At 41.3% G+C, this 25,136-nt stretch overlaps 1 protein-coding gene across 4 annotated transcripts in view; it reads right to left on the bottom strand.

Annotated features, from left to right (window-relative positions):
- Positions 1 to 25,136, bottom strand: part of PAPSS1 (3'-phosphoadenosine 5'-phosphosulfate synthase 1) — a 225,085-nt gene that overhangs the window by 118,085 nt on the left and 81,864 nt on the right. For 3 of the 4 annotated variants that reach the window (XM_008689403.2, XM_008689405.2, XM_008689404.2), the window contains 2 exons: positions 24,678 to 24,907; positions 11,641 to 12,372 (listed from right to left, as the gene is read on the bottom strand). In XM_008689403.2, the coding sequence (XP_008687625.1) occupies positions 12,234 to 12,372; positions 24,678 to 24,907 (369 nt within the window). In that variant the 3' untranslated portion in view covers positions 11,641 to 12,233. Of the gene's footprint in view, positions 1 to 11,640; positions 12,373 to 24,677; positions 24,908 to 25,136 lie in introns of those variants that run through there. The other variant, XM_040626210.1, reaches the window with a different exon arrangement.

The following is a 25,136-nucleotide window of genomic DNA, read 5'->3' on the forward strand; positions in this document are numbered from 1 at the left end:
TACCGTGCTGTATTTATCAAACAAAACAAAACAATAAAACTTGCACAGTTTAAACTCGTGGTGTTCAAGGATCAACTGTATTCCACCCCCCCACCCCTTGAATCTGGGCAGCCTTGTGACTTGCTTTGGCCAAGGGGCTGTGGCAGGAGCAGCAGGGTGCAAGTGTCATGTCTGGACCCCTAGACACGGAATGCTTCCGCTCTTGTTCCCTGGACTCTGCCAGCGGGTGACCAAGCAGGGGCTTCTTAGAAATGCAAATCCCTCCTCTCCTTCCCCTGAAGATTCTGCTTCTGTGGGTCTAGGGATGCACATTTTTATCAAGCATCAGAAGCAATTCTGATCAGAACGTCTGCAGATAACACTTCAGAAAAACCTGTGAGCCTTGATTATGGAACAGCCCCAACTCTAAGTAGATTTTAAGAATCAGAAAATACTTATGAACTAGTGTTCACTCATGGTCTAAAACGTGCCATCTTGGCAAAACTCCTGAGCTCGAATCTAGTCCTGACTTTGCATTTTACTAGCTCCCTCATCTTGAATAATTTCCCTAACCTCTCTAAGCTTCAGTTTTCCTATCTATAAAATGGGAATTTTATTTAGCGCTTAAGTTTGTTGCAAGAATGAAATGAGATAAGCACTCAACACAGAACCTGGGGCACAGATGTTCAACTATTTATTATTCTTATCTCAGCCTTATAATATTATCTTTAAGTACCTACTCCTCTCTAAGGGTTACTTTGCATTTCTGGACAGCTCCAAACCCCTCAACCGGGTCTCACACAACTCACACTGGTTCCTGTTCCAAACCCCACACCTATTAGCATGTGACCTTAGGACTTAACCCAAATGTTGGTATTTGCATCTGTGAAACAAGGACAAAGGTGTTATCTCATACCACAGGCTGCGAAGATTAGAGGAGTTAATGTATGAAAAGCCCTTCCCCCAATGCCCCACACACTGTAACCCACAGCAATACTACTTGTTAGCGTTATTTCCTCAGGGCTCATCCTCCTACGCCCTGAAATTCCAATCAAGAAAAGACACCTGCAGGGGCGCCTGGGTGGCTCCGTCAGTCAGGTCACGATCCCGGGCTCCTGGGATCAAGTCCCACAGCAGGCTCCCTGCTCAGCAGGAAGTCTGCTCCTCCCTCTGCCCCTCAACTCCCCTTGGGCTCCCTCTCTCTCTCTCTCAAATAAATAAATAAAATCTTAAAAAAAGAAAGAAAGAAAGAAAGAAAGAAAGAAAGAAAGAAAGAAAGAAAGAAAGAAAGAAAGAAAGAAAGGAAGGAAGAAAGAAAGGACACCTGCAGTTTTCCAAGAAACAACCTAGAAACTCAATGGTGAGGCTGCATCACAGGTGTTGTTAGAATCTGGTGGGAGTATCCTGTAACATGGCAGTGTGCGTAGACCAGTTAGGGGCAGGACCCCCAGGGAAGAGGAAAGCGAGGGACTCCCTAGAGGCCTTCCTGAGGCACTAACTCTCAAAGCAGACACATCTGGTATTTGGAGCCACAACAGAAGGAACAAGCTTGGTCTTGCTGGACTTACACTGTCCAAAGCTCACCTGTGAGAACAATGAAGGTAAAGCGTGTGGCCACCAAAAGCAGGTCACAGCTGCAAGGCCCAGGGAGTCGTTCGGGTCGGTATAAAGTCATCCTCCCTTCTCCATCACTGCTCTCGAGACCTAAGCCGAGCCCCTCGAGCCCGCTGTGGGGAAAAGCACAGCCCTTTACCTGGTGCTTCTGCCCCTCGCTCTTCGGTTCCTCCTCGCCCCTCAGCACACCGTGGCCAGAGGATTTCCCAAACCCCACCTGCGTCCTTTTACACTCACGGGGAAAACCTACAGGGGCTGCTCCTCTCGGGCCCGATGTAATGGTCATTCCTACTGCAGCAATTCCCCAACTGCCAGAGGCGGGCCAGGGTGATGCTGTCCTCAACATTCAGGTAGCCCAAGTTAGACAGCTTGGAGTCCAGCAAAATGCACGCATACCCTGACACCTTGCGTCTGATCTCACTGCATTCTAGCCAGAATAAAACAAGACCCTTTAGGATGTTTGAAAATGCATTAATAATAAATCCAGGGTCATCTTCCAATTTGGGTTTTTTTTTACTAGTGTATCACCAGTGGCTTTTTGTGACAAGATTTTCTAACACTTGTAAATCGATTTCATTTTTTAAGTAAGTTCCCCAAACCAGAAGTCCTGGTTATCATCAAAAGCCACTTGCTTGGGGAGAGATTCTCCCATAATCATATCCTGTGTCTTACTTCAGGACTGGAGGGTGGGAATCTTCCACAAGTGATTCTTAGCAGCCACAGAGACTGTGAGCTGTCTCTACGGGTCAAGGGATGTCCAGACTCCATGAAGTGTGACAAAGTCGCCTAGCATTTTCCCAGAGCCGGAGGAAAACTCAAAACAACAACAAACAAACAAACGACAACAACAAACCCAAAAGACAGAACCATAACACTGAAAAGCTTGCCTCCTGCCCCTGGTGCGAGCATTTTTCTGAGACTGAAGTATTCCTTCTTCTCCTATTTCATAACCCTTCCATTGTGGTAGAATTGCCATGGAGAAAGAGAGAAATACTGAGAGAGTGGGAGAATGACTTGGCTCTGAGGAGAAAAATGCCTGTGTTGTGTCCCTGACACCTTAGCTGAAAGGGCAACAGAAAACATGACACTGTGTGGGGCCACAGGGATTATTTCCCCAGCATTGGAGGGGCTTCTATGGCGGGATCAACTCTGGGGGAACCTGGAGATGTCTGATACCTCATAATAGCCTGTTAACTTTTCCTTTTTAAAGATAAAGTCTCATTTAATTGATTACAAAGCTTTCAACTAAGACCCACGGGGCCTTCTAGAGAGCGTCTTGACAATTCCCGGGTGCAGTCTTGCACCAAGCAAACTGCAAACCCCTGAAGTGGTAATGTAGGATCCAAAAGAAAAAAAAAAAAAAAGGCTTAAAAAACATTCTTATTGGGGCGCCTAGGTGGCCCAGTCGTTAAGCGTCTGCCTTCGGCTCAGGGCGTGATCCCGGCGTCATGGGATCGAGCCCCACATCAGGCTCCTCCGCTGGGAGCCTGCTTCTTCCTCTCCCACTCCCCCTGCTTGTGTTCCCTCTCGCTGGCTGTCTCTCTCTGTCAAATAAATAAATAAAATCTTTAAAAAAAAAAATTCTTATTGTTAGTGGTGGTCTTGTTCTGTGCCTAAAAAGATTACACGGGCCCTTAGTATTTCAGGAATCCCCGAGAATTACTTATGGGAAAACAATTACGTTTGAACCTTTTAGCAAAGGAGAGAAACCATCCAAGCCCTCATTCAGCAGAGAATCATCATTGTTCCTCCTCTACCTCTCGCGGAAAATAACGGCCATTACTTTCAACTTAAATACTTCTCAAAATGTCCAAAGAATCAGGGCTTTACACTGTGATTCTAAACAATAACCTCTCCATAAACCACATTTCTGCAGCTGATAATCAATTCCAAAGCCTATTAAAGTCTTTAGTCGGAATGCATATCCAAATCAAAGCATTTAACCTTTCAATTCAAAAGAATTCAATTCAGAAGAACTTTCCACCTCAGCTTTTATGGCACCAGATAGCAAACTGGAGGGTACAGAAGGACACAAAGCACGTATTTAAAATGCATATCCCTGGCTGCAACCCGAGTTACCAACCCAGGTGACTTCAATACAGATGGGTCAAGGCTACACTCTGAAAAACATTTCTTTAGACTTTGGACAACTGAAGAGAAACTGCTAAATACCATCCACCGTATCTTGTCATAGAGCTTGTCAAGGAAGCATTCCTGTCTGCCCACTGGACAGAAAGAAAGGAAACTTTGTGTGGCTAGCTGTGTCCTCTATTGCTTATGAGGAAAGCAAAGCCCCCACCGCAACAGAACTCCTCTTAGGTGATAAAAGCTACAGGGGAGGCTAGGAAAGCCGGACAACAAGACTGTCGTGATCGGTCTAAGTGCTTCATTACCTGTCCCCTGGGGCTCGGCACATCGCCACCCTCAACACAATCAGGAACCCGTCTGTAAAGAAGTGGAATGAAGACCAGACAAGTCATAGTGTCCATCCCAAAAGGGAAGGAAGCAAACATATCCTGAATACCTACTACATGGAAAGTTCTGGAACAATTAAACATTTTTTTAAAATCTCATTTAACATCATACCCCAAACTCTCTTGTTAACAGAGCTCTTTACTTTGACCATATCGCCTCTGCTCTCTTTCGGAGTTATCACAGTGTAAGTCCTCATACTGGACCCCTTTCCAAAAAGATTATCTTTTAAAAGTTTCCATTTAATGCAATTTTAATCACTCAAAACTGAGTTTTCAAGTTCGTCTATAAGCTATATTACCTTTTCTTTACTGAGGTTCTTTGGTCTCTTTTATTTCTGGCAGTAAGAGGAAACTTTTTATGAAAACCTTGAGCACAATACTTTTAATCCATATGAATAAAAGGAATCAATTGCCTTCCCTATTGTTCTGAAGATTTAAAAATATAAAGAACTTAAGACTCCCGGTACAGCTATTATTCAGTATATGGTGATTGCCTTGAGAGATCGCGACATTAAAATTTTTCTTTTGTTCTCATTTTTTAAAAGGAAACTAAATGCAAAGAAAAATGTTAACACGACGCACAGGATACAAATTAAAACACGGCAGTCAAGAAACGCGAAGGGGAATGATCTCACAGGAACCTTAGCTCGAGTACACTGACCCCACACAGGATGATCTGTCAGCACGACACCTTTGGTGTTTCCGTGATAAATCTGACATCGCGGCCACCGACCTTTGTGAATCTGTAATTGCCCGGATGGTGCAGAAGTGAAGAAATTACTATTGGAATTACTGCTTTTTAAAATGCGTGTTTAATTTTATTCTCTACATTTTATCTACTTTAAAAATATAATTACTTGTATTCATAAATTTTTAGTTCCTATGGCCAGAAGAAATGTCGCTGAATCAACATGACGCTAAAAACTCTGGTCTATTCAGTGAATGGTTCAGTCAACACAGCCCTGAATTGAGTCAGACTCAATGTCTGACAGTTGAATTATTTGGACGTTTGAGTGTCATGAACAATCAATCCCAATCTCACTCCCATAATAGGCGGCTACTGAGCACACGTCACCCTGATTTCTTTGACTTTGTGGGGTTAAATGTGCTGAGGGGTCTGGGTCTCCTCCCCTTAGCCATCTCCCCGTGCAGTCCCACTCCCCTCCAAGGGAGAGAAGGGAAGGGAAGGGTGAGAGATACAGACTAACTATGGTGTGGACTGCTCCATTCCCCCAGCCTGTCCCCTCCTCTAGAAGAAACCCTGCGGTCAGACTCCACGCCGTAGAAGTAATGGTCAGTTCTACAGCAAGGGCCAGCAAATATTTCCAGCTTTTCAAGCCAAAAGGTCTCTGACTCAACTACTCAGCTCTGCTCTTGGAGCACTGAATGAAGTAGCCAGACACTACTTAAAACAAAAGCGCATAGCCATGTTCCGACACAACTTGATTTAGGAAACAGGCGGCGAGCCAGGTCCTCGTTTGCAAACCCCTGATCTGGGGAACGCGGCTTATCTTCTTCGTATTTTGTCAAGAATACCATCCATTTTACAGCTCAGTAACTCCACACTGTTTTCCTTTTTAATATACACTGTCACCTGATTCTATTTTCTATCTTGTCACCACTATTCTAGCTGATTCTATAATTTACCCTTCTTATCGTAAAGCTTCCAGTCCCTACTCCAGATCCCATTATTTTTTTTACCTTCAATCACAGCCCCAATTTCGCCAGCCATCATCTACCGGGGAGTACAACCGAGTCAGCATACAGGAGGGGTAATACCTGTACTAATTAGGGACTGCTGTATAACAAAGCACCCCAGAACTCTGTGGCGTAAAACAACCACTTACATCTTTCATAAATCTTTGGGTCAGCTGATGAGTTAAGTCTCCCCTCACTTCTTTCTCATGATTTTCTTGCTTATTCTTGGTAGTTAGTATTCCAAAAGAACTAATAAAATTATTTCATCTAATTCACCCCCAAAAAATTCACTGAGGTTTTAATTGCCTCACTTACTCATCTTAGGAAGATTGACATTCCTATGGTACTAGGTCTTTTCACCTAGTACCATAGTAAACTGCTTCAATTTGTTTAGATCTGGCTTTATACCTTTTCCTAACGTTTTGTAGTTTTGTTCTAGGCCCTGTACTTTTCTTCTTAATTTGTTGCTGAGTATTTTACAGGTTGTGTGGCTATCATCACTGGGACATTTTGGGTTCACAAACATGGGAATTTCCCGGAGAAATCGGAACCCAGCCCCCATCTAGGAAGGGCAAGGAGAGAAGGAACAAAGACGCAGGCCACGCCAGAGGGGAGGCGGCAAGTTTAAGGAGCAAGGGAACTTACCCAGGCTTGTCTTCGCAGCCTGAAGACGAGTGCTCTCCACATCAGCCCACCAAAATCTCATTATACAGGACATTATACAGATTATACAGGATTCACTCACATATACTGTCCAGACAGTGCCCCAAACACGCTGTTCTCTCAAGTCCGCATCCCTGAAAACGGCTCCCACTCTCGGAAGGGCGGGCCACAAAAGTACATTTCACAGCAGAGGGGAGGGGGGAGGGGCCTCCAGTGGCCCGGGGTCAATTCCTGGGTCAGGCGGTCAAGGTCTCCCTACGACCTGCTCCAAAAAACATTTTCATTTGTACATAATTATTATTAATGCAGATTTTGGTTTTTGCACATTTATCTCACACCCAACCTCTTTATCAAAGTTGTCTTTTCCTTTCTCTTCTAGCAAAATGAAGTTATACTTGATTTTTATTTCAATTCTCATTTTTAAACTTTTGCTTTTCCTTCTCCTTTCTCTTAATATTTTTTGCTATGTTACTGCTACAAGCCCTAAACAATATAATACATATAAAGCACTTAGCACAGTGTCTAGCAAATAAAATAGTAAGCAGTGAACATTAGCTAAGATTTTGATGTTTCAAAATAAATTTAAATTTTATGCTATTTTTTTATTCATTACCCTACTCTTAGCTATCAGATCTTTTTTTTTTTTAAGATTTTTTTATTTATTTGAGAGAGAGAGAGAAAGAGCACAGAGGGAGAGTGGGAGGGAGAAGCAGACTCCCCACTGAGCAGAGCTGAGACCCTGATTCAGGCTCGATTCCAGGACCCTGACCCAGACCCTGACCTGTGAGCCACCCAGGCACCCCTTGGGATCTGCTGACTGTATGAACAGGAAAGAATCCCTATGTGGAAAACTCTGGGAAATAGTATACAATTTTGTACTTCATATTCCTAATACCCTAATACATTACATCCCAGAAGATGAAAATAATTAGCTAGTACATGATGCACCATTTGTAGGGCAATTCTTAAAGTCAAATATATTTAAGATTTTATGCTTTGATCAGAGGTGCCAAACAAGCTGAACTCAGCTTTTATATGAAAAGTGTAACACTTGTAAAATGCAGCTTTAATGGAACTAATGACCACATTAATTAAAGCAGACCTTCCTCATTAAACCTAATGTTGAGAACAAACTCCCTTTCTAATCCCGATCTTCCACTCATTTTTTTAAAAGATTTTATTCATTTGTCAGAGAGAGAGCACAAGCAGAGGGAGCAGGGGAGTGAGGGGGGAAGCAGGCTCCCCGCTGAGCAGGGAGCCTGATGTCCTGGGATCCGGACCTGAGCTGAAGGTAGCCGCTCAACCTACTGGATCACCCAGGCATCCCCAACTCATTATTTTAAGATGTATCTTTCCATTGTTTCCCAGAGTGCTATGTTTTCAATGATTTTCTTTCTTTTGCATTTGAATTAGCCTATGCTTGTTTTAGACAAATGTATTTTTCTCTTTGCAAAAACGTACTTGTTTTCCTAGTCTAGGAAGTGCAGAAGCTGGACACAGGGAGAAAGCGAGGGGAAAGTATGGCTTACCCAGGAGCACCGTTTTGACCGCCTTAGATGTGCATGTGACGTATCTGCGTATTTAGTTACTTTGTTGACTAGAGAACAATATTATGAACCAAAGTTTATAAGGTCTCCTCTCAAAGATACTGGTATCACGGTTTCTTGGCCAAAAGACTACATCTTTACACATCATAATAATAAAGGAGCAGCACATCGCCTCATGTAATTCCTGACTATAACCTTCACTCTATAGGTAAGAAAAGTGAGGCCTCGTGAAGCTGGTCACAAAACCAACAAAGAATTTGGTTGAATTTGACTTCCAAGCCTGAATTCTTAATCACAAAACTGTACTTTCCCTTAAGCTTGTTCTTTGGCTTAAGCCAAAACATCGAGATATCCAAGCTTTCAACTTTTTTCTCACTCAAGATTTTTTAACGGGTGCATTATGAGTAGCCGTCGGATTAGCTCACTGCGTATCGAAAGTTACATTCCTCCATCTGAACTGATGTCGTACACGTGTACGTGCCCCTAGATCACACAAATCAGCACCAGCCAACTCTGAGGTTGAAAGTCTTTCACGGCAAGTTTTGGGAACCCAGGCGGTGAGTCCAGAGGTGTCAGACGTAACTCGTCTTTTGAATTACTCGAACTGGGTTGGTTTTTCTTGGGGGAACTGATTGTGCAGCAAGGCCCCAGCATGTTTACTTTTAACAGATGCCTACGTTCCTTTGGGCTGTTGGAGTGGTTGTGCCCTTGGGGGAGAACACACATTTTTCAAACAGGATAAGCTGGAGCTGGAGCTGTTGTGAGAAAGACAGAGAGGTAGCCCATGTTCTAGCTCATTTCAGTGGCGATGTTTTCCTTTTCTTGACAAAGGCAGATCATTCTAGACGCTCAGTGTTGGTCCAAGTCTGGGAGGTAAAGGTCCCTGATGAAATTTTCAGTGTTTCCTATTTCACTTCCTCAAATCTAGGCCCTAAATTCCTCGGGAATGTGGGGAAGCGGGAAGTCAGGACCAGGAGGTGGCTTCGATCTTAACCCACCCTGCTTTATCAGCCCGCAAGTGCCTATCTTTAGGAGGCTGGCTCTTACCTCAGTCCAGAGAATACTGACTGGGAGTTAAGTGGGCAGATGTTCTCTGTGCAATATATATATAATTATATTCAAGACAAGAATGTGTGGAGCAGGGAATGGAATCCAGCAAAAATATAACCAAAAAGGTTTGTACGCCCTCGAAGAAATATACCACACACATAAAAGAGGCCCAATGGCCAAATACCTCCTTACTTTGTGAGCCAACCCACCCCTGGATACATATGTGCTAATAAAAATAGACCATCTGTGGGCAGCACAACTTCCGAATTTTTCTTGATAAAGTATTTGAATGCTGACTTCCAAGAGACAGACATAATTGCTCTCCTCTTGGATGAAAATGAAACTCAAATATGTGGTCTTGATTACCAGAGTAGAACACAGAATTGACAGATTTAAAACATTATATTTCTGCCAAGATGATTGCACTTTCTTTTCCTTTAAAAAAAAAAAAAAAAAAAAGCCTTTTTCCATTCCCTTTTCCAGCTGATGGATAGATAAAAATGGCACTGAGATTTCCAAGACCACTTGGCAGGAGAGGTTTGGTAAAAGGGCTGAATGTTTTGAAGATTGGTTTGGGCTCTTTTTTATGAAGTGGGAAGAGGAAAAATTAAATGTCTGTGTGAGAGTTGTAGATTCAAGACACACATACCAACCTATGGACTAGCAGAAATCATCGGGTGCTTTTATTTTCTCCCATCTCTCTGGAACACACAAGTGGGTGGCCAATCCCAACGACCCAGGGGCCTAGAATCACATTTTCATCATGTCCCTCTTTGGGGGCCTGGAGGCCAGGGGGCACAGTGAGGACTAGATTCAGGAAGGACAATTACATGATAGAACAGAAAGTTCTTTTTTAGACCACATTTCACCCTAATGCTGTTAATATTAACTTCTCCATGTTTTCATCTTGATTTTTTGAGTACATTTTTGTAGTTTTGAAAGGACAGTTTTTGAAGTGCCAAGTATTTTTTAAAAAAATGTTTTCTTCTATATTCTTAACTCTTAAAATATGCTGCTGAAATTTAACAGTATCAAGCTTTTTACATGAAATACACATTTTTTTCCTCACATGCTTATATTATAATCAGGGTTCTTGGTGGCAAACAACAGAAACTCCAGATAATTTTGGCAGCAAAGGAATTTATAGGAAGGCTATTGGGTATCTTACAGAACTGATGGAAAATGCAAGAGAATGAGGCTTAGGAAATGGTCAGGAATGAAAGGGGGCCGGTATGGAGGACTCACCCGAGGTCACAGCACTGGAATATTGCAGGTGGGCTACTGCTTCTGCACAGGAGAGCCCATCCCCGGGGGTTCTCCTTCCACATGACACTAACAGCCCCCAGAATCTCAACTCTACCACTGCCACCACGAAACCATGACTCCTTTGGTCTCTATTATCTTGGCATCACCTCCTACACATTCACCATTTTAGGCAGGGGTTTCTGAATTAGCCAAGGTGCTATGCTATACCTTAGCTGTTTGTGGTTGGAGAGGGAAAACCTATGGTGCCCTTCCACCTTTGTAGACTTATCGAAAGGAGCTCTCCCTCAAGAAAGAGATCTAGATAATGTGGCACCCAAAACATATCAATTGGCGCCTCTAACTGTTCCCATAAACATATCCATCCATATACTCTCCATTATCTGCTAATGAATATTTCTATTCAGTATCCACTAGTGAATAAACCTATCCACTAGAAAATATCTACTCATAGTCTCCATTCTATTTATCACATTTCTCACTAACTGAATCCCTGTGTAATCAATTTTTACTTTTTTTTGCATTTTCCCTTCTATTTCTCTACCTTAGTGTTATTTTATTCCCATTCACCTTAATGACAATATACTATCTCCATGTATACTCTGCCATCTCTTTTTAATGCTAAATTTTTAAGACCAGATCATGATTATTTCATAGAAAATATGATTACAAATCAAAACTGCTGGCATCCCAGGGGTGCCTGGGTGGCTCAATCGGTTAAATGTCCAATTTTTTACCTCGGCCCAGGTCTTGATCTCAGAGTCATGAGTTCAAGTCCTTGTCGGATTCCATGTTAGTTGTGGAGCCTACTTAAAAAAATAAAGAATAAAAAGGGGTGCCTCGTGACTCAGTCAGTTAGGTGTCTGGCTCTTGATCTCAGCAAAGGTCTTGATTTCCGGGTCATGAGTTCAAGTCCTGCACTGGGCTACACGCTACTTTAAGAAAAAAAAAAAAAAAAGCTGGCATTCCAAGCAAAGTTATATATCCATCTCCTAAATAAACATCCCCCTGGATAGTCTACTTGAAGATATTCTACAAGAGCAAACTTGATAACGCCACCCCATCCCCAAACGGACTGTCATCCCCCTAGCTCCCTCCATCAGGTCTCTATTACTAGTACCACCACCTTAGGTGTTTAAGAATATGAGAGATAGTTGGGAAACCGGTTTGAGTTTTTGGATAGACTGAGAATGCACTATCATTTCCCGCATAAAAATTCACTATGAAACACAGTGTAGGAACTAACTGTTAGATTCCAGTAATGAAAGGTACCTGTATTTTCCCTCCTCCATCAGAAACATTTCTCAAGAAGGAAAGGTTACATGTAAACAAAACAAAAAATATCACATAAATAAGAAGCCAAAAAGTTTAATGTTACTGAATAAGGAAAGTTCATTCAGGGCTTACACAGATCATAAGAACAGATAGATTATAACGGCTGAAAGATCAATAGCTTATTGGAAGGAAAGAAGAAAGCAGTTTATATTTTCAATGTAGAAAAAGAAAATCTAATTGCTACAGATGTCTTGTAAAATTCCCAAAACAAAGTCTAGCCAAGTTTATTGTTTAGAGGATTTTTTTTCTTTCGTCAAGGGATGAAAAATGAGATTCAATGTGTATACTATTGGTTACAACTAATACAACAGCTTGAAAAAATCATAAGACAGAAGCATAAATATAATATAAAAAGACAAGATTTTAAAACTGTACTGTAGGAATATTAACTATAATAAGTGGAAAAGATACATTAAAACCAGCAGAGTGTTACACTATTTCAAAACAAAACTCGTAAGGCAGACCAAAACTGACGCTAGTTAAGGAAAGCGGTCTGTTTTTAGGAAGTATATCCGGACAGACACCACCACAAAGAAATGCCAACAGTAATTACGTGGTCCCCTCTTGTTACTCAGTGAAGTGTCAAAGGTGGAGTGACTGGGTTAACAGCTTAAGCTTTCTCCAAGGATTTGTAGTATTCCATCAGCACAGTCCAGGCTTTGGGAGCCATGAAACCTTCTGGAGGTTTCTGGCCTTCTCGAGCAAGTTTGCGCATTCGTGTTCCTGAAATAAATTCAAAGTCTTCGTGGCTGAAAGAGGGGAAAAAACAGAAAAAGAAAGAAAATGGTTTCCCATTTTTAGAATCTTAGTGATAATGAAATTTTAAAAAGCTTTTGTTCTTCTGTTCATGAAGCTTAATGGAAAAAAAATCTGGATAAAACATAGTAATTGTAAAATGAATGATCAAGCTGATTTCAGATTTGCCACTGAACAAAAGAACACCATGCTCTCAAAAATGATCCATTTTTTGAACCAGGAAACAAATTTTAATTGAAATTTTTACTGACATCACTGTATATTCACATGCAATTGTAAGAAATAATACAGCAAGAGCTCCTGTGCCCTTAACCCAGTTTCCCCAATGGTAGTATCTTGCAGAAGTAGAACACAGTATCACAGTCAGGTTTTCTGTATGGACACAATCTACCAATCTGATTCAGATTTCCCTAGTTCTACCTGGGCTCTGCCTATTTAGGTCTATACAATTTATCATATGTGTAGGTTCACGTATCCACCATAGTCAAGATGCATTAACAGTTCCAAAACCATGACCATCCCCTGACTTGCCCTTTTATAGCCATACCCACCTCTTCCCCCTACTTCCTCCTCCCCAGGCCATGCCAACTACTCATTTAGAACTAGAAATTTACAAAAACAAGAAAATATTAAATCCAATTTAGCTACCACAGATTGAAAACTTTTTAGGAAGTTGAAATCTGAAAGGTTAAATGCATAATGGGACATTAAGAGAAAAACTATAATTGTTTTATAGCAAAAGCAAGTTACGTAGCAATAATGGATACTATCCCACTGGTAAGATACCATAAAAGTGATGTTAGTTCTTCTCATCTTCTTGTATTAAAAAACACACAAAGGCCCTTAAACCACGAAGCACTGAGCACCTACGGCTATGGCACCTACTGTCTATTAGTCATTTCACCCTCCTCCCTCCAACAAGGAGAACCAACCTACATAGCAGACCAGGACCCAGCAAGAGCTCTGGATCCCTTAGGGTTACCAGATCACAGGCTGTGTTTACTCCTCATTAGGAGAGGTATGTTCCCTCCCCACTTCATTCTTTGTGGAGTTAACCTGGGGATCATAAATCATAAACTGCCACATGCTTCTCGAGAGATGCCAAGTATGTTTTTTTAACTAATAATCACACTGCCAGGAATGTACATTAAGGAAATAACCAGATGCACACGAACGTTATGCATAAAGGTAGCTATCTGAAAGTTGTTTTGGGATAGGAAAATATTGTAAATGACCTGGAGGTTGAAGGTTCTAAATAAATTATGGTACCGAGCTGAGTAAAATAATGAGGACATAAAACTTAATGTGCAATACAGATGCAATTTTGTTAAAATACAGTGTGGAGAGAACACTATAAAGAAATATACCCAAATATTAATAGTGGTTATTTCTATACAGTATTATCACAAATGCTTTTAATTTTGCTCATGTTTTCTACCATGATTTTTATCAATTATCAATATCAAAATCAAATAAAAAATATCAAATATCAGTAATTTTTATGATGAGTAAAAGTTCATTTTAAAAAATCTCTACCCAAAGTGATTTTAAATAATTTTTAAAAATTGAACCTTAAATTAACCTGAAACCTCAATCACTTGGAATACCCCCCTGGGGGAAAAGCAGATAAATAAGGTGCTGCAGTAGCATCATGCTTCCTATTCTGGTCTCACAGTAGTTGTAACAGCTATTAATTCACACTTACACAGCTGGCATTAATTAACAGCAAAGAGTACATCTGAATGGTACTAGGAACACAGAAATATTTACTAACCAGTAATCAGGTACTTTACCAGCTTTCGTATCAGGAACTCAATAAATATTTGGTGAAATATAAAAGAATGAAAAGGTATATCTATACACAAATTCTACTGGTTCAATACAGAACCACGAATAGTCTTAAATGAGTCACTACTCTCCATCTTCTGGCACATAAAGGGGAATGCAGGGTTTCTGATTGCTGTGCCGAATCTGAGCTACTGGTACATTCCCTTTTATCTAAATCTAGATTACTCACACTAGCGAGTTCTTCGTGACCTTCAGAAGGACCTTGCTGACCTCCACTTTTGGCAGGGGAACCCACATACAACCTTCCTAACCGGGTTCATTTATCCACCTAGGAGCTCTCCACCTGTGGCCTCCAGACCAAGAAAGGCCAAGTATTGTGATTTCCTCATGATCCAAACTGTGTACCCGTTTCTGGTCTTCCTGCTTTTCTGATTTTGTCTGTGTGCTTAACGACCCCACTGCTCACGGGGCTTCTAAACCGTGCCACTGGTGGTCTTACCACCAGGCTCTGTGTCCCTCTTTTGTCTGGCCTGGCCCCCTGCCTGACCACAACTGTTAGTTCCTAAGAAAAACACGGCTCTTGGTCCTGAATCAAGCTCCACCTCTTCCGATTCACTGTTGGCCCCACTTGCCAGTGAGATACCCAGACTTTAGTGAAAGCCCCAACCCCCTTTGAAACACATCTAAACACTTTATTCTGGAATACTCCACATGGAGGATAGCAATACAGAAGAGGGTGACTCATTTCATCAGTCACGGGAAAATCGTCTCTTACCATCAAGCAGAAGACCACTACTTAAATTCAGGCACGCAACATCTTCCCTAGTCACCCTGCCTGCTCTTCCTAGTCCCTCAACTACTAAAAAGACAGGGAGAGACACATGCATTCAGCTCAACATTTCAACAGCTCTCATCTGCTTAGGCAAAACCTCTTTTAAATGTCTATATAAATTTTCAGTGATGATCAATAAAAACGAAAGGTTAACAGACACTGCTTAAAAGATGGATCCAAACAGTTCCAACCTAGGGGCTATCTCTCACTTCTATCATCTGTTCAATGTGTAAGACAAGCGACATCTTCTCTAACGCACGCGCCCGCGCAGACGGCTGGTTACCACAGCTGACACGGGAAGCAAGCCAATATCTTTCTCTTATACAAATGACAACCTCAGGGGAGAAAAAGAAATTTAATGTATGTGAGATGGGCCTAGCAAGGAAGCAAGACTGTGAGAGGAGATTTCAAAACATTAAGGTTGGGGTTAGAAACAATCTGTAAATTTATCAACACTAAAATGAAAACTGAGTTGGAGAAAACGGGTAAGCTCTCCAAAGAAAAACAACTTAGCAAAAGGAAAAGCATTTGTGAAAGGAGTAGAAGGAAAGCCAAGATGAAATGGCGGTCACAGAAGAAGAGAAATTCTAAAGTGTTAAAGGCCACAGAGAGGCTGAGAAAAATGACCACGAGGAAAAAAACCCTACTGGACTTACAAATCAGAATTTAAATCTTAACTGAAGAGTTTTAGTAGATGGTGAAGAAAAGAGATAGAGTAGTAAATTGGCAGAGATACAGAGTAGGAAAAAGACGAGATTTTTTTTAAAGGAAAAGGGGGGAGGGGTTAACAAGTATACGGGTGGGAAAAAAATAAATGGCAAGACTGAGAAAAGGGAGGAGGATGAAAGCCAGGAGAGAAATGAAAGATGGAGAAGGAAGTGTGGCATGAAGGGCACAGGAAGGGGGGCTTTGACAAGAAGGAGCATGAGGAATGAAGGAAAGAAGAAACAGTGGTGATGTGGGCTTAGAAAAAGATGAGGCAGTTAACTGCAGGATGGCCTCAACCTTCTCAATAAAGATGTGAAGGCTGCTTTCAGGGGTAACAAGCAGTTGTGTGGGAATGGACAAATAATAGACTCCACCAACACTGCTGACTCTGTCTGCTGGCCGGCCAAGTTACCCCTGAGCAGCAGGCCTTATTTAGCAAAGCCCAGGTCAGAGAGGAAGCCAAGAGGGTAGAGCAGTCCACAGAGCTACCCAACTGTATCCACACACCCTCACGCCAACCCGATATACAATCAGCTTGTTTAACTCCGGAGGCTCACTGATCAGCACCCTAAGTAGGCTTCGCTGAGGAAAATTATGACCCTAGAGCTTTATGACCATGTAAATTTAAAGTTTGGTTTCAACAAAGGAAATCTTGTGTCCCATGCATCAAGCGCTCATTCCTGAAGGCAAAGAGAAAGAAGTGAGAGCACAGCTTGCGGGATGACTCTGTCCTGACTATTTGATGAAAGGAAAAAAGCCAGACCAATTATAGCCCTTTCTTTCCCCCACAATGCCAAACTGTCTGGAATCCAGAAGTTTGCTTGCATTCCTTCTGAAATTGCATTTTAAAACCAAGGTCCCTGGGTACCTCTTTTCCTGATGCTATTTCACACTCCATCTGCCCTGCATGCCACAAACATTTCTTCATCACATGAAATGGGAGTTTCTGTTCCCACATGGTGGTGGTTCCACTCCACCCTGGCTACAGAAAACACATTTCTTTTCCTCCTCCTCATACTCGTACTGTCACAGAAGGATTTTACTTTTTATCAGAAGTCAGGTGCAAAGACTTGGCACAAGAGTCACATTATCCATAATCAAATCGTATTTTTCAGAGTTCATCCTTAATTAGACTTCACCTTACAGAAATAATTAAATCAAGTAAAAACTCAGACATTGGGGGGGTAATCTAAAACTAGCTTTCCACTTTACCTGTGAGTAATCAGGGATCTGCGAGAAGCCGAAAAGGCTACTAAATAAATGAACCCGAGGCTTTCACTACAAAGCCTAGGATCCTAATAAGCCATCTAATTACACTAGGTAACCAATCTCCTGCGGCACCTGAAAAAAGCACACACAAATATGTTGGATTTTTTTCCTTCTCAAAACCATCTGGTCATAGATTCTTACAATCCACAGCTCTTCAAGAAAGAAAGGGGTTCGAATGGCAGGGAGGGGGAAAAAGCACATCTAGCAAGCTACATGGGACCCTGCGGGATGGACCAGCATCTTGTCCCACGTGGGATGTACTAACTACATGTGGCCAGCATCTTGACTAACTCCAAAGTACAATGACTCTTGGCCATTTGTTGAAGATTTTAAATTTTTACAACCATCTGCTGTCTCTTAGGCCACAGATGTGGCCATCAGAGCCACCAGCACGAGTTGCTAAAATGGACAAGAGTAGGGGTCAGCAGATGGCCTATCAACTGTATCTTTTGAAGGTTCATATTCAATTAGATTGGCTTTTTAAAAAATGCTAACTGGACGATACGCAATCAGAGAAGCAATGGGGAATTTCTTCTCTGATGGAACTAAAAATAATAGTGGTAACTTATAAGTGAATCTAAGAACTATTTTGGGTCTACTTTTCGTCCAACTTGAAAGCAGCTCATCTATGATTCTGTGTAGATCAAAACACTAAGAATTCTTAGGCAAAAATCATCTCTTCAAACCAGATAAACAGTTACTTATGGCTTTCTTTCCAGGAACTAAAAAGCACCAGCTAGCATAATACATGACAAATTTAACAATTTTTAGTTTCAAACCAAAAACGAACTGAAATACACAAAAAATATAATTATCTACAACCTACTTACCAAAATCCGTAATTCATGATGTTTTCCTCCCAGCACCCCAATCTCATAAGTAAAAGCTAGATTACAGCTCCTCACAGACATTCAGTCAAATAAGAGATTTCCAGGACTGTCCTAAAAAGTGTACTGAAGTCAACTCAATTTTCGTTACCAAACAGGGTCATGAAACCTGTAATCTACCACAGTGTGGACGAATGGAGGTCTTTAACTGAGTGCCAATGGACAGGTTTCAAAAGGATCCAAAAACATCTTAATGGGCAAAATGGGGCTTCTGTGTTTTCAACGGGAAGAAAAGCATATCCATTTTCACCTGCTCCTGAGAGAAGCCTCTGATTACTCAACAGCGGACTCCAATTCTCAGAAAGCTAAACCCAGACGCTCTCAGGTGCCCATCACCCCCATAAAATTGTCTGGTATGAGGTACGTGGCTGAACTGTGGTTGTGTGAAAACTTCCTCTCAGCAGACTGCCCTGGCCTCTTCTGAGCAGCACAAGGATGTCCCCGGGTCCTGCTTCCAGTATACAGGCTACTTACTTACCGGAGGTTATAGAAGGAGAAATAATACATTTTCAAAGGGTTTTTCAAAATTAGTGACCCAAACAGCTTAAGCATCCATGAGTTAACCAGAAAATTAGGTAAACCCAGGACATTGTTAGATGATAAGGACATTGCTTTGACTATATTAAATAACTTCCTTTATATTTCTCACCAGGATTTCTTTGTCTTGTGATTTGCTTTCTACTTTTGAGCCACATGGACTATCCTCATTTAGAAACCAAGACTTCTATCAATATCAAAACATCTAGATCAGCCCCAAATATGAAAGCAAAAAGTCTGGAGAGATTTATTTTAAAAAAAAAAAAAAAAAGCATATTTTGGAGTTGTGACTAATGATGAAATAATTAAAAAGAAAATAAGTACCCAAATAAGCCAATGTTGTTACAAACTTCTGATTCTTAACAAAGGTGAGCAACCTCACGTCCCCTTCCCCAAGGCAAACACCCTAGGATGCACCGGACCCCCCACCCACCCAACCAACCAATTATCTGGCCCCATGTGTCAATAATGCCAAGATTAAGAAAGCCTGCTAAACAGCATGTTGTTAAGAAAGAAACTGATCTGATATTGTTATAATAAGGAAATCCCAGTCCTACCTCCAAAAGGTCAGAAAACATAAGAAAAATGAGAAGATCCCAAAGTCACAGGAAAAAGAAAAGCAGATGGGGGGAAAAATTCAAGACACCAAACACAATACTTGTGGCTCTTTCCTCCTGGAACTCTTTGCAGTCAGCGAGATCAGTGATGACACAACACGGCTCTACAGTCGAGGGGAGATCACAGCCAGGCCTCAGCAGCGCAGCATTTGAAGGTCCAGATGCGGAAACACTATCGTCCACGTGTGCTGGACAAGGGCTGCAAGAGGTGGGCCTCGGTACGGCGAGCACATGCTACCTGAGGACACGAGTGAGCTGTGCGGAAGCCTCTCGGCCAGCCTCGCTCTGCAGCACGGAGGGGCCTTCACCACTGCCTCCTCAGTGCTATGCTGGCCACACAACCACCGGGACTGGCGGCACAGCGCGGCTCCAGAACGAACACGAGGGAGCCGCTGCATGTGTACAGAGAGCGTCTAAGACCGTGAAAAGACGCTCATGAAAAGTCAATAATTAAAAGCAGGATAGAAAAATTCCGTTATAAACTCAACTACGTTAAATGAATGTACAGTAAAAGAATAAAATCGAAGCACAGAAAAAAATTGGTGATGGCATGAGTGTTATTTTTAAATTGTTAATTTTGTTGGGGTTTTTCTTTTCTCCTTTTAAATGCTTTCATAATTTTTTTTTTTTAAATATGTGTTTGGTTATTTTTTTAATTGGCTGACCACTGGGGAAACTCATCCTATTCATTTGTTACTTCCAAAAATGCACCAAAATCAGGGTGCTGCACTCACCCAGAAAGCAGCAACTTCCTAGGAACAAAGGTTTGAAAGAGCAACACACATGAGAGGCCCATTTTCCTTCCACCAGGCTGGGCTATTAAGAGCACCTTGCATTGCTCTAGTGGGAGACCCAGAATACTCTACTCTAAGGACTAAGGGAAATATTTTCCTGAGAACTGTCCCATTTGCTTTTTCTACTTTTTCTCTAGTATTTATAGTTACGTCCATTCATCTCATAAGAGTAGTCAAAATTGGTCAGGGCTTTGGGGGTAGACAGAAGGAGCAGATCTTTGGCCTTTTTTGGTTCAAGGCTACTTTGGCGTTCCTGGCATTAAAAAAAAAAAATCTTCCATATAATCTATTCCAGCACAGCAGAGTCCCTTACATTGTTGGTTACCCTTCAATGCATGGCCTTCTCCCCTTGCCCCTCTTTCAGATGTTACAACTGGTTAAAAGCAGGACATGAGTACTACTGGGTTTTAAAATGAAAATACCACAGCATCTCCTTAGGATACCCTACCTCTTATTCCTAATATTAACCATAGGAGAAAAAATATATATATTTTACTTCTAGAAAACATAAGCTTCTCACTTCTCTAGAATGTTTTCCAAAGAAGGGTCTATGAAAGAATGAAGACAAATGTTACTACCACTATAGGTCATCTGTACGGCAAAAAGGATTTTGCAGATGCAATGAGTCACACAATCAAATGATCTAAAATAGTGAAATTATCTGAGTGCGTCTAACCTAATTACTGAAGCCCTTTGAAAGCAAAGACTTTTCTCAGCTGATAGCAGAAAGGAAAGTCAGGGAGATGTGAAGTATCAGAAGAATTCACCATGAAGAGGTTCTATTGATGGGATGGAGGTGTCCAAAAGAAAGGACCTAAAGTGGCTTAGAGGAGCAGAGAGCAATCCTTAGCCAACAGCCAGTAAGAAGATGGGTACTTCAGGGGCGCCTGGCTGGCTCAGTTGTTAAGCGTCTGCCTTCGGCTCAGGGCGTGATCCCAGGTCCCTGGGATCAAGCCCCGCCATTGGGCTCCCCGCTCAGCAGGAAGCCTGCTTCTTCCTCTCCCACTCCCCCTGCTTGTGTTCCCTCTCTTGCTGGCTATCTCTCTGTCAAATAAATAAAATCTTAAAAAAAAAAAGATGGGGACTTCAGCCCCACAGCTGCAAGGAATTGAATTCTGCCAAACAGGGTCATCTTGGAAGTGGATCCTTTCCAGAACTTTCAGATTAAGAGCCCAGCCTGGCCAGAGAATCCAGTGTAGTCCACCCAGACTTCTGACCTAAAGAACTGTAAGATAATAAGTAGTACTGTTGTAAGCCACTAAATTTGTGGTCATGTGTTATGCAGCATTACAAAGCTAACAAATTAGCAACTTGGAAACACTGAAGTATAGCTTTAAGAGTCATCACCCAGAAACCACTAGAAAAGATGAGTTTTCCTGTGGAAAGTATATAAAACAAGGAAAGGCTATACGAAAAAGCCTTGACAGATGCCTACAATTAAAGTATTTTTTTAAATGACACTGGTAATAAGATCTACTCCAGCATTAAAACTGTGAAAATACTCTACTGATGTGACAATAACCGGAACTCACACACTCTAATCCACCTGTCCCTTCATTTACCCACTTCCACAAGGCGCTCTCACTCATGTGTGCTTCTTGTTGAGTCGCTAGTTCAATAATCTGAACCGTAATTTTGCATTTTTCTACCCAAAGATTTACTGCATAAAGGAGAAAACATTACAAATAACTGAATTCTCTCAAAGTTTGTTTGTAGTATCCGGAAGAATGGGGTTTAATCTCGTAGTCCTAAAACTAAATTTCCTTGAGTCACTATTATAGCGAACATGAACCTACTTAACTTTCTAAGTAAAAACAGATGATTTTTATCATAATTTCTATCAATATCTTGCTTGAAATCTTCACAGTTTGTTTTTTTTCTCCCTAAGCCGTGTCTTACACTAGTATTTAATCAAATCAAAAGCTACAAAATCATTAATTACATAAAAGCTGGCATTGAATAACATCCATTAATCAAATCTAAGACAACCTCATATGTGCATAATTAATAACTGTGTTTTCTCACTACATCAAAGACTATCGCCTTTCCACAAAATTTTAATCACTTTCCAACATATTCCCATCAACTTAATTATATCTGAACACAAATATAAAAAATTAGAAAACTAAGGCAGTTTTAAGGCTTCCCAAGTCACAATTTATTAAGATTTGGTAACTCAAAAAAATTCCAAGAAAATGAGCCACTCACGCAACTAACAGAGAATTCCTCACTGGAAAATCTTACGAGAACTGATGTGATGACTTAGCTTTTGAATGATGAAAGAGGGACTTAAAGCAACACTACACAGATTAACAAAACATGAAAGCTATCAAGGGCTTCCCAGCGCATCAGTCAACTGCACACCAATGGTTCTGGGTCCTAGGGTGACTGAGTCACCTGATCACGCATGCAGAGAAACCACCGTCATGAGACATCAGAACGACTGTAAAAGAAAAGCCCAACTCTAGTTAGTTTTGTCTCCTTGACTCATCAGCATGGAAACTCACCTAAGTTTTAACTACTGAGCCACCAGCAGAATGATTCTATTTCTCTCTCCTCACTCTGTAACTAATCACTACTTTCAGAAAAAGATGATGTTCGTAACATCTTGTACACAAACTAAACAGATCAGCTGCACGCTGGATGAGAAGTAAAAGGTTTCCCAGCCCAGTGTTCCATCTCGGACACTGTGCTACAGACGTGTGGAAGGCAATGCTACCCTCCTTCAAGGGTTCCTGGCTGGGGAGCTTTCAAAAGAACTGCCGGTGTGTAGGCCTCTCCCTGGAATAAGTGAATCAGAATCTCCAGCGGTGGCCCTACATAATTTAACCACGAAAGAACAAGACTGTATTAGAAAGGTTTTTTTTGTTTGTTTTTTTACTTTCCTTAATATTTAATTTAAATTTTCAGTTTCAATCACCTTTTGTGGTAATATACTTCAAAGTTTACTAAAATTGCTTTTATCTCTCTTAAAATTCTCTTGTTAAAGCTCCCGAGGCAACCCTTTGGAAGAAAAGGCCCATTTGCAACTCTCAGCACGCCGCTCTTAGAGCTGCACTGTTTGTAAGACAGTGACACTGCACCGTGTGCATGTAAGTGCATGTACACACGCATTCATACACACATACACACACAAACAACATACACAGACATATATATTCTTAGGCCAAAACAAAACACAACACATCACAGTTTAGAACTATTTCTATGTGTTGGCAAATGCTGGTCTTCTATAGAAGTAAAAATGGTCTGGATTATTGCAAATTCTTCTTGGTGTGGTTCAGAAGTGCACTGGAATGTGGGCCACATTCCAGATCTTCAAAGTCCGTCTAGAAGCTCCTGTCTTGAGCCCCAGGTACAGTTAGGAGTTGCCTGCATCAGTTACGTAAGCCTCTTCTGTTTACGGACTCCTCAGACTTTCCTGTATTTTAGCTATAGTTCACCACTCTGAAAAGCCTGCTATCGCCCTAAAATTGTGCATTTGTTGTTCTCCAGAATTACTTAGACCATTAAATGGGAAGACTTAAACACCACTGTAAATAACAGTATTTCTTTACCCAATTTATCATTTATCACAAAGAAATTCAATGACACTGAACTTTATGCTGCTTTTAGAAACAAGAAAATGTTTTGATCTATAAAGGTTTCTTTTTCTTTCTTGTCCCCATCATTACAAAATGGGCCACACCAAATGACGACACAGGGTCAGGACCAGCACTGTTCCTGACTACGGAATTAACTGGAAAGTACCGTAAAAGGAAGGATGAGAGCTCCCAGATTCAAGGTCATTAGACCATGGTCAATTTTCACGTAGTACCTGTCAGTAGAAGTAAATGTAAGAAAACATAAATAAAAAAATACCTGTTCTACTTGAACATGAATTGTAATTTGTACTTTAAAAAAAAAAAAAGGTGTACTACATAAGAAGGTGTAATTTGGACCAAATAAGCAACAATCAACAAGTATCTACTAAAATGTAAAAGTAACTAAGTGCTACAGATCATGGAAAGAAGTACAGATTTCAAGCTAAGATGGAATCAACTCATCCACTGCCATCATTTTAGAGAAGAAACAAGGCCAGAGGGCACAGGACTCTCGAGTCACAAGCGAGGACAGGGCTAGAACCTGTAACTTCCTAGTCCAGAGCCCTACACCGCCACTCTACATTCAGACTGATACTGTCGAGAGATGAAGATTCACACAGAAGGGCCAGAGATACGTGTTCGACACTACCGATAATCTATACTAAAAGCCTGTTAGTTTTTTGTCCTTCCTAAGATTTTTGAAGAAAGAAGTTGCGTTCTTAGCGGTCAAGAGCACAGGCTCTGGACACACTGCCTGGGTTCAGCTGCTGGGCTGCCGTTTACTGCTCTGCGGCCTGACACAAGTTATTTGAACTTTGTTGGCCTCAGCTGTACTACTGACCTATAAAATGGGGATGATATTAACAATAGCATAGGATATTGTGGGGAACACTTAATTAAATACCCATAAAGCAATTAGGTAGGGATTGCACAAATATTAAATTCTCTCTCACTACCTAGATTTTCTGGGCTTACCAGCCTAACCATCACTAAGCCCCTAGACTCCTTCTACGTTCTCTGTAACACACAGTAGATACGGCAGACACAGAAATGTCGACACTGCCCTTAAAAACTCCACAACAAAATTCCTGTAATCATGAACCATGAAACCAGATTCCATTTTTATTTCTATTTCTAACTACTAGAATACTGAGAAGTTAGTTTCCCAGGTTTGACCTTTCTCTAAAATGGGTACAACAAAGCCTGCCATCACTCAAGTTATTGTAAAGCTGAGCAGCTTAGAGCACAAGGTGTTTCACAGGTCTGTGAATATAAAACTTACTGTTCAGAGTCATAGTAGTCCATACACTTCTTTTTCTTGTTGTAAGCTGCAACTCGAAAGGGAACTATTTCCAAGGTGATTAGGCCAGGGGCCATTGTCAGCACTTTGGCACCATGAGTTGGCTCATACAGATCCTTCCCTGTTTCTGGATGAGGCATGCCAGCAGGGTCTCGTCCAACAATGTAAAAATTGGCTCCTGCAACCATCCGTGCCCTGCAATGCCACTGGACCTAAAACAAAAGTTTTCATATTTGATAACTATGCTTTTATGCCAGTACTTAGAAGTAGGAAATGGATAATAAATGCATGTATAGAAACGGCCCCAAACTTATGGTCCCCAACTTTATGATGGTACAAAAGTAATACATATATTCAGTAGAAACCATACCTCTAACTTTGAGTTCCGGTATTTTCCCAGGCTGGCAATGGAGTAGAATCCTCTCTCATGATGCTGGGCAG

This window comes from Ursus maritimus, unplaced genomic scaffold (genome assembly GCF_017311325.1).
Source record: "Ursus maritimus isolate PB19 unplaced genomic scaffold, ASM1731132v1 scaffold_11, whole genome shotgun sequence".
Classification (NCBI taxonomy): domain Eukaryota; kingdom Metazoa; phylum Chordata; class Mammalia; order Carnivora; family Ursidae; genus Ursus; species Ursus maritimus.